Below are 16,156 nucleotides of genomic sequence, written 5' to 3'. Positions count from 1 at the left end.
AGCTCATCCAGTGCCCCCCTGCCATGAGCAGGGACATCTGCACCAGCTCAGGTTGCTCAGAGCCCCGTCCGGCCTGGCCTGGGATGTCTCCAGGGATGGTTCATCCACCACCTCTCTGGCCAACCCGGGCCAGGCTCTCACCACCCTCAGGGCCAACAATTCATCCTCATGTCCGGCCTGAATCTGCCCTCTTCTAGCTTAAAACCATCACCCCTTGTCCTATCGCAACAGGCCCTGCTCAAAAGTCTGTCCCCATCTTTCTTATCACCCCTTTTAAGTACGGAAAGGCCACAGGGAGCGTTGGTCACCATGGGGTGGAAGCTGCAGTGGCCCATGGTCAATGGCCACAGAGCGACCATGGGGATGGTGGGTGGGAACGCTGGACGGGGACGTGGTTGGGAGGGGAGAGGGGAGCCTGGTACATGGGTGATTGAACATAAAGGGATTTGGAGGCAGAAGGTTCTAGTGGGGTTGTTCACTGTGAAGAAGTTGCGTGAAATTTTGGTGGAGGTCCATGCGTCTGCTCGTCTCCATCGTCCTTCTGGACTTGTGGAACAAGAGGGCTTGGGGGTTTTAGTTTCATGTGGCATTTGCTGTTAAAAGGACGTGTAAACATGAACTAAGTCATATTATACGTGCAATATTTTTTTTTTCTGGCGTTATTTAAAACTTAACGCTTCCTGGCTGAAAATTGATCAGTATCTTTGGGCACACCGGGATGGGGGGAGAGGGTTTTTGTCATGTTTCAGAAGGTGTTTGTGGACATTACAGCAGCTGCTGAACAAAATAAGCTAACAGGAGGTTAAAGGAGAGCTATTAATCCCTAGCACAGGATGCCATGCCCTTTTCCTCTGGAAGGAAGAGCTGAAAGTCGCTGCAGTGGTGGAATTTCTAGTGATTGTGCTCCCTCTCGTGGCTGTTGAAGAATGTATATATATATAGATAGATAGATAGATAGATAGATACATATATATAAAGAAGGGAATTTTTTGGATGGCAGTTGGGAAGTGTAGAACTGGTAACAAGTAACTATTATCTAGTTGGGATGTGACAGCAGCCATGCAGAAAAGAGAAAAAAAATCAGAAAAAAAAAATCAGAAAAAAATAATCTTAGTCAAAGTTGTTGTTGTTGTTATTATTATTATTATTATTATTATTATATCTGGTCAAGCAGATTTTTTTCCAAATGTCTTTTCTAATATAATTCTGATGTCGTTATTTCTGAGCTGTTCAGAGGTAACTTTTTGTGTTAAAAACTTACACACTTTTTTTTTTTTTTTGCTATCGTTAAAATAAAAAATGGAATTTAGTGTTTCACTGTATTGCAGTCCAGTGTTACAGCATAAGTTCTACCTCTGCTGTTGCTGTAGCATTTCCTGGAACTCAATTGTGCTTTTTTGTGTTGGATTTTGTTTCCTTTCCAAGCGCTGGCGTGGGTCGCACAGGCACGTTTATCGTTATCGATGCCATGATAGACATGATGCACGCGGAACAGAAAGTGGATGTTTTTGAGTTCGTTTCAAGAATCCGTAATCAGCGTCCGCAGATGGTTCAGACTGACGTAAGTGGACTTTAATTGGTTGAAATTACAACTTTTCACGGTCGAGGAAGGATATGCTTCTGTATTTCCACTCTGATGTGCATCCCAGTATGTCCCATTCTGTTGCACACCTGGATAACTGGAAAATCAACAAAGTCCGGTAGAAGGATGGGGTTGGGGAAGGTGGTAAAGGCATTTTAGGGCTGTGCAGACCACCGTAACGCACATTATCTTTAGGTATCATGTCCAGGTTTCCACATGCGCAAGAGAGTGGAATTTTAGAGAATGTGAGCGATGTAACAGAAAAACTCCGTTTTAGCTTAAGGTATATTGTGATAATTAGTAAATGATAGAGCAAACGAGATAGATGACCATGCTAGATTCAATAGTTTCGCTTCCCTGCTTGGCAATGTGCTTATATCACTGGTTTTTGTTGGTTCCAGATGCAATACTCCTTCATTTATCAAGCCTTACTCGAATACTACCTCTACGGTGACACGGAGCTGGACGTGTCATCCTTAGAAAAACACCTCCAAACGTCACACAACGCAGCACCCAACCTCGTCAAAACAGGGCTAGAAGAAGAATTTAAAGTAAGTATGAAAGGCCTTTGGACTTCTAGCTGTGCAAACACTTAGACCAAAAACATACTTGAAAAGCAGCAAGAGTGTAACCTTAAACACTGGGAAAAGAAAATGTAAGAATAAGTCTGACGATGTAGCAAGAAGTTAAAAAATCAGAAGTACTGGTCTGCCTTGAATGAAAACATGAAGTATTCTACTTTTTCCAGAATTCCTAGGTTTGTTTTTGCTGTCCACTGTGCCAGCAAGGCTGCATTAAAATGCAGACAGCAACATTTAGTTGTTCTGTGTATTCCAAAAAGCACCTGGATGACTCAGGAGCACTGAGCCCACCTGCACCAGAAGAGCCCAGACCTGTGTAGAAGAGCCCCTGATTTCAAGTTAATTGAACACAGTCTTACAGAGCAGCTGCAAAGTAGTTTCACAGAGATGGGGGTTTATTTTCAATAGCTTGCTGCTGGTAATAGAGATTTTACTGGAACTGATATGCTCCTGAAACTCAGTACCTGGCAAATACATGCCTGAAAATCTGCTCGCAGTTTGAAATTAAAATTAATCTGAATTTAAATTGAATTTATATTAAGTAATTGCTGAAATGCAACTGTGCAACTATGCTTGTTTTCTGATAAGTCCCACCCTAGAAGCAGCCTGTTACTATTGTGTTATCTTGCATGATCTTGCGGCTGTGCAATATATACTATACAAAAAGAAAATGTTGGGGCAAGAGCAGTGTTTGTCTTCTGTGTCCCGGGAATGCTGTCAACACAAACTGAATAAATAATAAGGAATATTGATCTCTTCACTAGCAGAAGCTTGAAAATGTACAGAGCCAATTTGTGGGATTTGGTGCACATCAGTCCCTAAACTTGTGTGACCTTTTTGTTCCAGAATCGGGGTGTTGTGATGCAGGGAAAGCCCCGTCCAGGACTAAAGGACCAGAGTTTTAATACTCCCAACAGGATTGTAATCATAATAATTGGAATTAAATTAATATCACTATGAATTCAGTTCATGTTTTGACCATAAAGGAAGTGGATTAAGTTTGTAAAAGAGAATTTTCTCAGTATTGGAGAACAACGTGGAAATGAAAAGGCTGTTACCTTTGTGTGCTGACGGTGCTGGTCAGGCTGCCGCTGCTTCCATAAAGGCTGGAAAGAAGAAAAAAATCATTCGATAAAATGCTATGCAGAACTTTTTATTAAAAGGCATTTTCTGAAGTGGCTAATTTTATGAAACTAAATTTCCACGTGTCAAATTTGGCAAACTGCTACCTTTTCAAAAGGAATGGGTGCTCTGTGCTTCTGAAAGCCGTGCTCAGACAGTACGAAAGTGTCTTAAAACAAACCAAAACCAAAAAAACCCCACAAACAAACAAACCCAAAACAAAACAAAAACCAAACAAACCAATGCAAAAAAACCCAAACCAAACAAATAACAGACCACACACACACAAAATCCTCAAACCAACAAGAAAAACCCCAAAACAAGAAACAACGACAAAATCCCAAAAGGTTAAAAACCTGTCGTTTTACAGCCCTTAAACTTTATTGACATGCCTTTGGTGTATGTTCGGATTCTGAAATTGTTATCAGGAGGAAAAAATTATGACTGTTATTCTTAATTGATTTTTATAGACAGTACAATGAAGTGGCCTTTGTGACAAGTCGGTCTCGCTTTGACTGTGTCGCTGTTTCGTACCCGATGAAGACACGTCGGAACCTCTGGGTGCGGGATCTGGTGAGCGAGAACCGTTCCTGTTCCACTGAGTCCTCATCCTCGTTTCTGTGCTCTGTTACAGAAGTTAACGAACGTTCGAATAATGAAAGAAAACATGAGAACTGGCAATCTCCCAGCAAACATGAAGAAAGCTCGAGTCATCCAGATTATCCCGTGTAAGATCAACTTTTTGTCTAGGGAAACAAGCGCTATAATTACACGATTATCTGTCGTGAGTACACACGATATCTATATGTTGATAACACAGCTCATACCAAAGCGCAGCTCGGTGGGGGTGACTCAAGAATTGAGGTCCTGCTTGGATTTGGCAACTGGAATTCTGCAAATAATTACTATGTGTGCCTTAAAGAGAAAAGGTTTTAACTTCTCTGCCTGGAAAATTCAAAAGCTTTCAAAACCTGTTGCACTGCTCAGAGTAGTAGCTTTTTGGTTTGCTTCATTTTTAGCTAGAACACTTTTTTAAAAAAATATTTTTCCATTGGTCTTCCCTTTTTGTCGTCCTTTTTACAGGTGTGTCTGCTCTGAAGTTTGTAGAGCACTTAATGATACTACAAACAGCACCACCCTCTCCCTATAAAATGTAGTGCCCTTAAAAAGGGTCTGCAAACAGTTTGATAAAGTCAAAACCAATTCATTAATGTAAAATTTATTATGATCAGATATTTTTCAGGACCGAATTAAATAATTGAGCAGTTTCGCCTTTTAAACCAATGTATTTTCTGTGGGATTCCTTGTGTAGTTCAGGGCAGCGCTGTGATGGCTGCACCTGAAAATGCAAATTTCAGACCTTGCTGACCGTATCCTATGTGAATGGTAAAAAAAGCAGCATAAAAACGAGTGCGCACACTCACTAAATCCTGGATAAGATTTTTGAGACACTCTTTGGCTTTCAGATTAAAGATTTTGTGGGTTTTGTTCTTTCACAAATGTAATAGGGGAGCAGTCAATCTACAGTTAGCAATAGTAAGACTAGACTTTTTTTTTTCCAGATGATTTTAATAGAGTGATTCTGTCGATGAAAAGAGGGCAAGAGTATACAGACTACATCAATGCTTCCTTCATAGATGTATGTATAAAAAATTTCCATGTATTTAAATTGCAAGTCAGATATTTTGCCGTTGCTGAAAAGTCTTTAAAGAGACACAATCAACTTTGCTTGTGAAGAACATGAGCTTTTTTGTTTGGGTTTTGAGAGTTTCCAAATACATTTCTTATCTGGTGTTTTCAATTTGAGATTAAATGGTTGTGTAATTTAAACGTTCACGTTGTTGTTAGATTTGTAAACTAAGGTTTTTATTAAATTCTAACAGGAAGCGAAACAAATTAGCTGTAAGCTAACATCCAACAGTTCCGTTATCTGTGTTCAGGTTAAGGATGTAAATGTGTGCTTTTCTGAGGAAAGGAAAAAGAGAATTCCCTGTTTAGCATGAGGAAAGGCTGTCGCAGTGTTCGGGAGTCAAGGTTTACCTGGGCAGAGCTGCGTTAATTCCTGATTTTATTCCTGGCTTCCTGTTGGAACCTGGACAACACCTTCCACCATGTCTTACTTTTATTTGGAATTAATTATATCCTTAAGCGGTAAAACCTCGTTACTTATTGAGGAGTGTGGATAGTAGAGCTGTGAAGTTCACATCAGTAGGTAAATAGAACTGTAGCTCAAAAATTGAGCTAAATGTTAAAAACTGCAGCCCTTGGCTCTGCTACAGAATTATGATCATTTCATTGTGAAGTCCTTGCAATCACCTATTACTGCCGAATTTCATCCCTTCAGCCACGACTGTGAAAAGTCATAAAATACAACACAGGACTGTGAATTTGGGGTTTTGCTTTTTTTTTTTTCCTGCGTTTCTGCCAACGAGCAAGAATCGGGTGGGCTCGGTGGCACCAGATTTGCAGGAACCATCACGTTGTTGAGCAGCGCGGCTGACGGGAAGGACCGGTTGAAGTAGTGACCTCCTCCCCGACCGTCACCTTCCGTCCCTCTTGAATTCCCATGTCACGACGTCAACGTGACGTGTCTTGGGGTTTCTCCGCAGGGCTATCGCCAGAAGGATTACTTCATTGCCACGCAGGGACCGCTGCCGCACACGGTGGAGGATTTCTGGCGGATGGTGTGGGAGTGGAAGTGCCACACCATCGTGATGCTCACAGAAGTTCAGGAGAGGGAGCAGGTACGTGTCCCGCAGCTGCCAGCTCCAGAGCAAAGCGGTTGCTGTGAACGCCTGTAAAATGTGAGCATTAATATTAGAATCGTAGAATCATTTTGGTTGGAAAGCCCCTCAAGATCGAGTCCAGCCATTAACCCAGCGCTGGCATTAACCCACGTCCCTGAGAACCTCATGTCCGTCTGTCCAACCCCTCCAGGGATGGTGACTCCAGCACTGCCCTGGGCAGCCTGTTCCAATGCCCGACAACACTTTCCATGAAGAATTTTTTCCCAGTATCCAATCTAAACCTCCCCTGGCCATTTCCTCCATTAGGTAAACTATTCATTGTCTACAAATTCCAGCAATCTGATATTTTTTGCATTTCCTAACACGAGCTCTTGCTTCGCTATTCGGTGTGGGCCAATGTTGCTGCTCTTGCTTGAATTGTTAGAAAACCCACCAAAACTATGGAAAATCATGGCTTGTGAAAGGGCCCAGTTGACATTAAAAGCAAAGAATTTCTAGGGATGCCTGACATGGAACAGCCGTTTGGGATTTGGGAACAGCTGGACAAAGCTTTTGTGGAAACTTCCCTCCCTGTTCTGCCAGTATTAGCTCCCATGGCTTATTCTGAACCTCTCCTGGTACATCATTAATTAATTAATGGAGTTCTGTATACCTCTGGGTGCTGCAGTGCAAAGATTCAAGGTTCAGTGCTGCTAACAGGGTGTTTTAGTGCTGTGAATTGGTTTTTTGGGTGGTTTTGGGACACTTAACAACATTGCATTGCTTTCAGGAGTTGCTTATTTTACTTTAATCTGGTTTAAAGCAGTATTTGACATCTATGACTCTTAAGCCCTTTTCATCTTAGTGGTTTATTTTATAGAAATATTTTATTAGTATATTCTTGTTTATTAGCCTTTTCATTACAAAGCGTTTGGAACACATTTAGTATGCCGTGTGTCACCTCCTGTATCTCATATTCATGGTAGTGTAGATAATTGGAAAAAAGTTCAAGGAACATTTACAATTCCTTCTCAATTTTCAGGAAAAATGCTGCCAGTACTGGCCATCAGAGGGCTCTGTAACTCACGGAGAGATAACCGTAGAAATCAAGAATGACAGTCTGTTAGATGCCATAAGTGTGAGGGACTTCCTAGTTACGTACAATCAGGTAACGTCTTTAAATTACATGAGGGTTTTTTTTTTTTTTTTTTGCATTTGGAGGCATTTGCAAATATGACTATGTGGCTTAAATGCTGGAATTTCTATCTAAAGATAAATGCGGTTAATGAACATCTGACGTGGGGTCAGTCAAAAGAAAGTTTGTATGAAACATTTGTGCTTAAAGCCTCATGAACATTCTGGTCAGTAAAACATCCTTCATCAAAGTGGGATGTGGGGTTGGTTTGGTTTTGTGTTTTGTTGTTGCTGTTGTTCTTGTATTTTCTGCCATCTCACACATAATGTTCTTCTATAGATATTTTTAAATCCTGTGAAGCATTTCACAGCACATGCACTTGCCTCTGCCTGCCAGCTCTTCCTTAATATTGCTGTGCCACGGGCACGAGCTCCCCAAAACCTGGTTTTGATCTTTTGGGCGTCCATCTCTTCACTCACCGCATCGTTTCTTTAGGATCTGATTTGCGTTGCTCTTTTTGAAAAACAGCCAAAAATTTACTTGCAGTTTAGAATATAATTCATTTAACTCCTTATTCCCAGGCTGCCAGTACAAAACGGCGTCCAGAGTCTTCCTGTCAAACTCGGTCACCAGTTGTCCCCTTCGTGGACACGTTGAAAGCACCTGGCGTCAGCAGAGACCTCGTGTTTTCAACTCTTTGTGGCTCACAAGAGTTGATGATGGGTAGTAAAATTGCCAGAATATTAATGTTGCATCCATACCCGGTTATAATGCAGTCGTGGCAAGCAGCAAGCAGAAATGTCAGGGTGGTTAAAGAGCCTTTACGCATCCAAACCTGCCCAGAGGCAACTGCATTAGCATGCTGTTAATACCTACGTGAACTTTTAGTGCGTTTTTAATCAGCAAGCATAAAGACGAGGCAAAAAAATTGCCAAGTTTCAAAGCAGCAGGTGCGAAGATGAGCGCATTTCATGAACTGGGTTGTTTTCATGGCACTTGGGGTTTGGCCTGTGCATGATCAAAGCTTTCAACCATTGGCACTCAGGATGAATAATCTCTAAGTGTATCCTTAGTAACACCCAGGTGAAGCAGTTGTGCAAATCTAAAGGAAAATTGTAGGGGTAAATTATCAGCACAGAGGATGGGGAATTAAGAAACAGAGCTATCAGGTTTGCATGACCGATATATTATGGACGTTGCAAACAGCCCCCTCGACTATAGTGGTGCAAAATCTATGCTACAAATGTTTAAGGTTAGAAGTGTGTTTCCATTTTGAAGTTACGACGGGATAAATCTGGTGGTTTGCGGCACGCAGGGTAACCAGGAGAAGCAAAGCAGGCTCGTTCGGCAGTTCCACTTCCACGGGTGGCCGGAGATCGGGATTCCTGCGGAAGGCAAAGGGATGATCGACCTGATCGCAGCCGTCCAAAAGCAGCAGCAGCAAACAGGCAACCACCCCATCACCGTGCACTGCAGGTAAAACATCCTGTTTGAACTGTCAGGTTGTCTCTACCTGTCCATGATCCCACCACTGAGAAATGTTGGGTATGTGTGACAGGGACCTCCCCAGGACCAACCACTGCCTGGATAAGCTTCTCCAGCCTTTTGCTACAAAATATGATGCCGCTTCTGGAGTTTTCCTGCATAGCAGAGAATACCCACCTGGTTTTGAATGAGTCACTGGTTAGTTTTTCCTCTGAAAAAGAAAATACTATATTGATTTATGCACCACTAGAATTACTCTTGTAGCATTATCAACAAAGAAATAGACTCACTGGCTATTTGGAAATATTTTGATAAAAGAGCCTGTCTGCTAGAGTTAGAAATAGGAGCAGCCATACTACAGCTGTTCTCTGCAGCTTATGTTGAATTTTATTTTGCTCTCATTTGAGTTTCCGAGGTGCTGCCTCGGTCTCCGGTTTGCGTCTGGCTGTCTGCGATGTCACCTGGATCTTCATGCACTGTTGGAGCAAAGAGTCCCCAGGAGCTTGAGCCAGGACTCGGATTTGTTGGTGTTCTGGGACATGAGCTTGTTTTTAGCATATTTATTGTTAAAACTTTCTCCTCCTTCCTTTGGAAGTGTTTCGCTCTTTGCCGTTTTCATACGTTTTCCCTCGAGAAGCCTCATGGTGGCTGCACTCCATGGTGATGATGCCGTTTTGTGTTTGGTTCTGCAGTCTGACAAATTTTATCAGCCGCTGCTTTTGCAATGCTAGGGATCTGAATGATAATTAAAGGGGGTAAAATATCCAGTAAAGTAAGAGATAGAAACTAATGCCTTTGATATGCCCAAATGAGAAGCATTAGAACTATCTGAGGTTTATATTGCTTCTACTTTTTCAAGCTTTTAGACCTGCACCCTCTCTGAGGCCTCAGCTTAATCATTTGGTATCCATTTTCCTAGATTTTTTTTTTTTTCTTTTAAATCTGCTGCAATCATTTTCAAATGGATTAAACAAGAAAATAAAACCCAAGCCACGCAAAGTATTCTAGGATTTTCAGAGCTGAGAATTCTCTCCTGTCCCTACTTGGACAGCCTGTACATCACAGCTTTTGAGTTACAGGAACTTCTCTGTGAAGTGATACTTGAGTCTTCAAATATAAATGAATGTAACTTTATGAATAAGTAAACACATTTCAAGTCTAGGCCTGATTTTTCAGAGTGTTCACATGAACTTGTGAAATCTTTAGTTCTTTTTTTTTCCCCCAACTGCTTACGAACAGTTTAAGGAGCTGCTAAAAATTATAATTCTAAAGTAGCATCAAGGCATTAGCCCTAAATAGTTTGGAAGGGTTTTGGTGAGTTGCCAACAGAATTCAGAGCCAATCTGTTCTAAATCCCAACTCATCTTCCAGAGTGTGTCTGAGCTGACTTCTGTTTAGTTCGTGGGTACTTACGCTTTTTTTCTCTCCACCATCTCCTCCCTTCCATGCTCTAATAATTAAACTATGCAAGACCGCTGCGTTATTCAGAGATCACTTACTTCTGTCTTTTGCCCAGTTTTGGCCCATTCTTTGTGTCCTTTGCCTTTGAACTTTGTCTCAAGAAATCAAGTTTGAGTCAAATTCAAAAGTTATCTTCTTTTTTTTTTTTTTTAAGGGAATTGCAGAAAGAGAACTGAGTATGCAAAGAGTAGTGCTGTGTTCCCATGAGACAACACGTATTTTTCTCCTGCATTTCAAATGCAGTTTAGTTTTCCATGCATCCGTACTAAAAATTCTTAAAGTAATTAAAAGAAAACAAATGGTATGAGCTTTAAGGATTTGCTAAAAGCCTGTTTTGGAGAAGAAAGGAGGAGAATGAGAAGAAGGAGCATTAAAAATGGAGTATTGAGTATAAAAGGAGCAATGAGTATTTACCTCTTCTAGGCATCCGTGAGCAAGCAACCTGTGTGACCATGTGCGTGTGCAGGTTTATTTTATGTCTCCATGTCCTCATCTTTTGACAGTCGTAGACCTGTTCCAAAATGCATCATTCCTGGGTTCCTCTAGAAACCACAGATGACTACTAGAGATTAGCTAGTTACAAATAAATCTGAACCCTCTTAGATTTTGTCTTTCATTGTCTAAAGGGAATAACACATCTAATACATTGTACCTGCTCATTTTTCCTCCAATGCGACTTTTAATGTATCCAGCTGAGGATACATGCATTTCCACTTAATCTTTTCATAAAGCTTGTGCTTATCAGATTTTTTTTGATAGAAATAAGATTTCTTTGATAGAAGATTTATTTGATAGAAATAAGGCAGAAGCAGTGACATGTGATTACAATTCCCCTACTTATGGTTGAAACACATTGAAATTTTAAATTTAATAAATATTGTGTTTATCCTTATTCGGCAATGCAGTGAACCTTCCACTCCATCTTACCGCCAATTTCCCAATCCCCTCCTGTTTTTAGTAACTGTTCCCTATTGAAGCTGTTGGATTTCCAGTGCACAGCCACTGTTTGGGCTCAAATAGTCCCTAATTAGTGTGATTAGAAGAGAGAAATAAATATTTTTATTTTTATTTTTTCTCTAGAGTTAGGCATAATAAATCAGCTAACAATCACGGAAATATATTTTGGTTCCACAGGATGATCTGAAACAGAGATAAGGACAAAATATTGAGTCAAATATACTGAAACGAAAGAAACCACGGATATTTTGTTGCAGTACATCAGGTTGCTTATTGGAGTCGAGATAGAGGCAGAACAGTTGATTTCAGTTTCTTGTATGTAGTAGAGCCTGATACACAGCCTTGCTTTAGTTTGTCCTTATATTTGTACATCTATTTAAGAAATGGCTGAGATTGTAAGAGTCATTAAAATATTGTAATTGCTTTGGAATAATAATAATAATGCTTTCCTATCTGTCCACCATGCATAACTCACAACGTAATAGAAAGAAGTGGATTTGATCTCAAAAGTGCTTCTTTGCATTATAGCCACGTTTTGCAACTGAAAGCCTCAAGGTTGTGTTCTCCCCCATCCAAAATAAAACCGAAAGCAGAGTGCAGGAGCACCAAAAGTTGTGTTTGCTGAAGATAAATGCAGATTTGAGTTATTAATAGCAGATTTGAGTTATTAATAGCAGCTTTGCCAGTTCATTCTTTGAGGCTCAGGTCTCAGCTGAGGGTGTCCAGGCGCTCGGGATCTCCCACCTTCGGACAGAAGCTGTCAGTGACAAGCCTTTATTTAATAAGCCTTTGTTTAGTGAGCCTTTATTTGATAAACCTTTATTTAATGAGCATTTATTGGTTGCAGCCCGGCTCCGAGTTAATTCCCATTAATTCCGGCTCCCTTCTAGCATAGCCAAGGTGACAAACTAAACCTAAAGAAGAGTAGCAGTTGGCTAATAGCAGCCTTTGGCTATTCTATATCACACTTATTGCTCTTTTAACGTTTTTATCTGACCGTATGTCGAGCAAATGTGTTTCTGTTGCAGTGCTGGCGCTGGCAGAACAGGTACCTTCATAGCACTCAGCAATATTCTGGAGCGAGTGAAGGCTGAAGGGCTCTTAGATGTATTTCAAGCTGTGAAGAGCTTAAGACTGCAAAGGCCACATATGGTGCAGACACTGGTATGATATTTAACAATCTGGCTCTTTGTCAAAGGGTGTATGTTTGTAAATATTCTTGTGGGAGGAGAAGAAAGGGGCTTTTTTTGCAGGTTGAAATAAATTATTTACAATGGCCATGTGCGTGCAGTGTATTATCAGAAATCTGGGGTTTTACAGGGGTTTTTTTATGGCATTTCTAAAAATGCAGCTTGGCTAAACACTCGGTGTTTTTTAGGAACTGGAGACAGTTAAACCAAAGTCTTTGGAGTGTTGCGAATAACAAAACATATGAAGTAAATGCCTTTTAAGCTCTGTACCAGTTGTTGTTCTTTCTTTCCTTAAACTGGGCCTAAATTGGCTTGCAATTTATCCCTGAAAGCGAGAAACGTCTTTGACTTCTTTGAAGTCATCTACAAGTAAAATGTGAAGCTCGGCCCAGACACTTTTCCCTATTGAATAAACATCCAGAAGCCTTTTTGAGACTGATGTTTTTGGAAAATACAGAAAAATGCTGATATTTTGTATTTTGATAGCAGCTTCCATTCAGTAATTTGAAACTTCTTTAGAAACAGTTATTTCAAAACGCCTTTTTTCAGGGAGTTGTTTTCTCCATCCTACGGACGATAAGAAAGGGGTTGAAGAAGTAGAACTTTCTTTTGCCAAGACGGGTTGGACCAGATGATCCTTGTGGTCTCTTCCAAGCCGGGATTCGACGATTCGATGATTCTATGAACGGGATTATCCACAGTCACGCTGAGCCAGGGATGAAATGTTTCTTTCGGGGTTCTGGCTCTGTGATTTAATAACGTTAGTTAAGGGTGTAATTGCCGCAGATATTCCCAGCTGAGCCGGCGGAGATGCTTCTGTGAAACCGAGTGAATTCAGATACCAGTTCCGTTTATTATCAGCGTCGTTACAGATTGACTCATCCTCAGCTACTGGTCCAAGTCACGGCCCAAGTAGAACAAGTTGCATTTACCACCAGGATTTGTTTTCTCCCGTGTAGTTGTAAGATGCAGCCAAAGCGCATCTTACATGTTACGCATCATTTTAATCTATTTTTTTTGTTTTTCAGGAACAATATGAATTCTGCTACAGAGTGGTACAAGATTTCATCGACATATTTTCCGATTACGCTAATTTCAAATGAAAACTCCTGCCTTATTTTTTAATTTGTCTGTATAAATAGTTGTATATTCTGTTAATTTATTCCATGCCATTCTGATTGTTGACTTTACTGCAAATATGACCTTGGGTTTGCTCTAAAAGTTGCATTTGCTGTATAAAGTTATTTCGTAAATATAAATATCTTCTAAAGTGAAGTATAATGTTCATACACAGTATATAACTATAAGATGGTATAGAAATCTTTATTCTAAATAACAGTAAATTAATTCTTGAGGGTCTGTTTCTTCGAAATTTTCCACTTCTAAGTATTTATCAATAATGCTGTCTCCCAATTCTTGATACTTTACACAGGTGATTTACATTTCTCACTAAAAAAGTGAATTGTGGTACATATGCTTAAACGAAACATGTTTTGGCCATAAACTTCTCTTCACTATGAAAATAGATGTTTATATGGGGACACATTCTGATAACCTGCTCATGCTTGCTTGTAATTTATTTCACAGAGGGTCTCACTGAAGGCAAAGAGACTTCGCGTGAAGTGCTATTAATGGTAAAGGGGTCAGAATGTGGCTCTTCATGTGTAATAATGTACAGGCCAACTGAAAAATATAACTGCTTTTAAAGTCTGTTTTTAAGAACCTCCAGGTTATGGCAGTTCTATTTTGAGTCTTATTGTCAATAGGATATAATCAGTATAAATACAGATTTGAATTTTTGCTTCAATATAGCTTTCAAAGTCCATTTATTTTGTTCTTTCCTAAATATTACACCAGCTTAAATCAATTTAGAAAGATTACAATGTGAGTTTATCACTATTTTGAGAATATTTTGCATATCAGAAGAGTATATTTTGCAACACCTGGACTTGCCTACTTGAAGAGACTTTATAGCCGTTGTTAGAAATGGCAATAAATGGCAGTATCTCTATATACATGTGCGTAATTTCCCACTTCTTTGAGAAAAGGTGAAAGGAATGAAATGTTATTCTTTGATTCAACTCAAACAAACATTTCGACTCAAAAAACGTTTTACTGACAGTGTAATGCTAGCAACATTAAGCCTTGTAGCAAAAACTCCTCTGTGTTCTTACCCTCTCATGTATATTATCAAAAAAGGAACTATTCTGTTATCTAAAAGGAGTATATCATTGTGTATATAGATATATTTTTAAAGAAAGTACTACTGATAATATAATTGGTGAAATAAAGTTTAAAAGTCTTTATTGTAGCCCTGAACAGGATCCGCTTGGGGGTTAGAAAATCCAAAAGTCACGGGGCATCCAAATGTTGAATAATTAAAAAGTATATCTTTTCCACTCTTTAAAATGAATATATGGATTAATGAGCACAAAGTCTTGTGAATATGTCCTTTAATTACATGACTAATATGCAATAGCTCTGTCTTGTCCACTTGGTTGGGTTTTTTCAATGCAAACATAAAAGCCTTATTTAAAATAAGCAGCTTACACAGATCATTTCGCTGTTCTTGCACTATTTTATCCCATGGCCATTTTTGTGTCTGGTAACAAATCGCATTACACTCTGTAACAATGTGAGGGGACGGGAAGGTGTTCGGACCTCTCCTTTTATTTCATATTGGATGGAACAGGTGCAGTTAGAAACTTCTGTTCTGATCGCTGCCATTTACTGCTTCTTGTCTTCCCATCGCTCCACTTCTGTATTTATTTGTACAGTAAATTATGCAGTTAAACAAGATTGTTTAATGACTAAACCTTTGTTGTGAGTTGCTATGAGAAGATACGCTCAAGCCGCTGAGGGTGTTGAGTAACGACAACGAACGCTGAGTAAGTTTACGCTACTGCATGCGGAAATTTTATCAAGTTTTCAAAAGCCATCACATAAATTTGCTATGGAAACCGCTCCAGTGAGGTTTTCAGTATGATCATTTGTAGCACAGGGAGACTCAGAGAGGTGAAATGATGATAGAAAATAACGCAGAGGAATTCCCACCGTTTTGCAAAGCTGCTTGTTCTATGGTTCCGTTAGATCCCAAAGTCAGGATCTTTGCAAACATTCTGCCTACGTTTGAAAAACTAATTTGTCTGTTGGGCAGCTTTTTGGGTCCCTTAAGTAAAAGCTGAGATTAAGGGTTGCCACCTGCCCGCGGGGTTTACTCCAAGGGTTCGTTCTGCAGCTCCTCGTAGTTACAGCCAGGAGTAGGACGGAGTTAAACTGATACATCAAATACTGAGTGGGTGCTCAGATTTTAGTTGCTAACTATACTAAGATATCTAGGGGGAAACAGAAATACCTATAATAAATTTCAGAAGTCACCAATATAGTTACGCAATGGCTTTTTTTATAATTTGAAGAGCTCGCTTTCCAGTTTGTGTGTTCAGTCCACAGACTGCTCCTTGCAGCAGCCGAACTGGGGATCTGGATCCGGATATAGATATATACGAATTTTCTTTTAAATTTTCCTCTGTTGCATGGAATTACTTTAAAATGCCAAACAGTCGATTAGAAGCTGTACCTTCTGATCCGTGTGTGGTTTTGGTCACTATGTGACTTGACTGTTTTCCCGTGTTCAGATGGGTTCCAGTTCACCTCAGCATTTAAGCATTCGCTTTACGACATCTCGATTCCACCAGACATTTCAGTCCCGTAGGTTCTTTGTTCCTGAAGCAATCCCTTAAGTGCTTTGCTGAATTGGGCCTTAATGAAGAATGCATACTGTAATTAGCAGTGGTTTTTTAGGGTATTTTTACGTATCAGTTTTTTAAACTTTTCAAATGAGCCCGACCGCCTGTGTTCAGTATTTTGAAATGTTTTCATTTCCCCAGTACCATTTTTAATGTAAAGTTATTGAAACT

The 16,156-nt window shown here is 40.0% G+C and overlaps 1 protein-coding gene across 3 annotated transcripts in view; it reads left to right on the top strand.

Moving 5' to 3' along the window:
• Positions 1–16,156, top strand: part of PTPRE (protein tyrosine phosphatase receptor type E) — a 97,963-nt gene extending 81,807 nt beyond the window's left edge. For all 3 annotated transcript variants that reach the window (XM_065638440.1, XM_065638441.1, XM_065638442.1), the window contains 9 exons: positions 1,426–1,561; positions 1,984–2,133; positions 3,920–4,013; positions 4,848–4,924; positions 5,895–6,029; positions 7,054–7,179; positions 8,462–8,622; positions 12,078–12,213; positions 13,268–16,156. In XM_065638440.1, the coding sequence (XP_065494512.1) occupies positions 1,426–1,561; positions 1,984–2,133; positions 3,920–4,013; positions 4,848–4,924; positions 5,895–6,029; positions 7,054–7,179; positions 8,462–8,622; positions 12,078–12,213; positions 13,268–13,342 (1,090 nt within the window). In that variant the 3' untranslated portion in view covers positions 13,343–16,156. The remainder of the gene's footprint in view (positions 1–1,425; positions 1,562–1,983; positions 2,134–3,919; positions 4,014–4,847; positions 4,925–5,894; positions 6,030–7,053; positions 7,180–8,461; positions 8,623–12,077; positions 12,214–13,267) is intronic.

The sequence above is a fragment of the Caloenas nicobarica genome, chromosome 7, assembly GCF_036013445.1.
Source record: "Caloenas nicobarica isolate bCalNic1 chromosome 7, bCalNic1.hap1, whole genome shotgun sequence".
Taxonomy (NCBI): Eukaryota; Metazoa; Chordata; class Aves; order Columbiformes; family Columbidae; genus Caloenas; species Caloenas nicobarica.
This window is presented reverse-complemented; position numbering and strand designations above follow the sequence as displayed.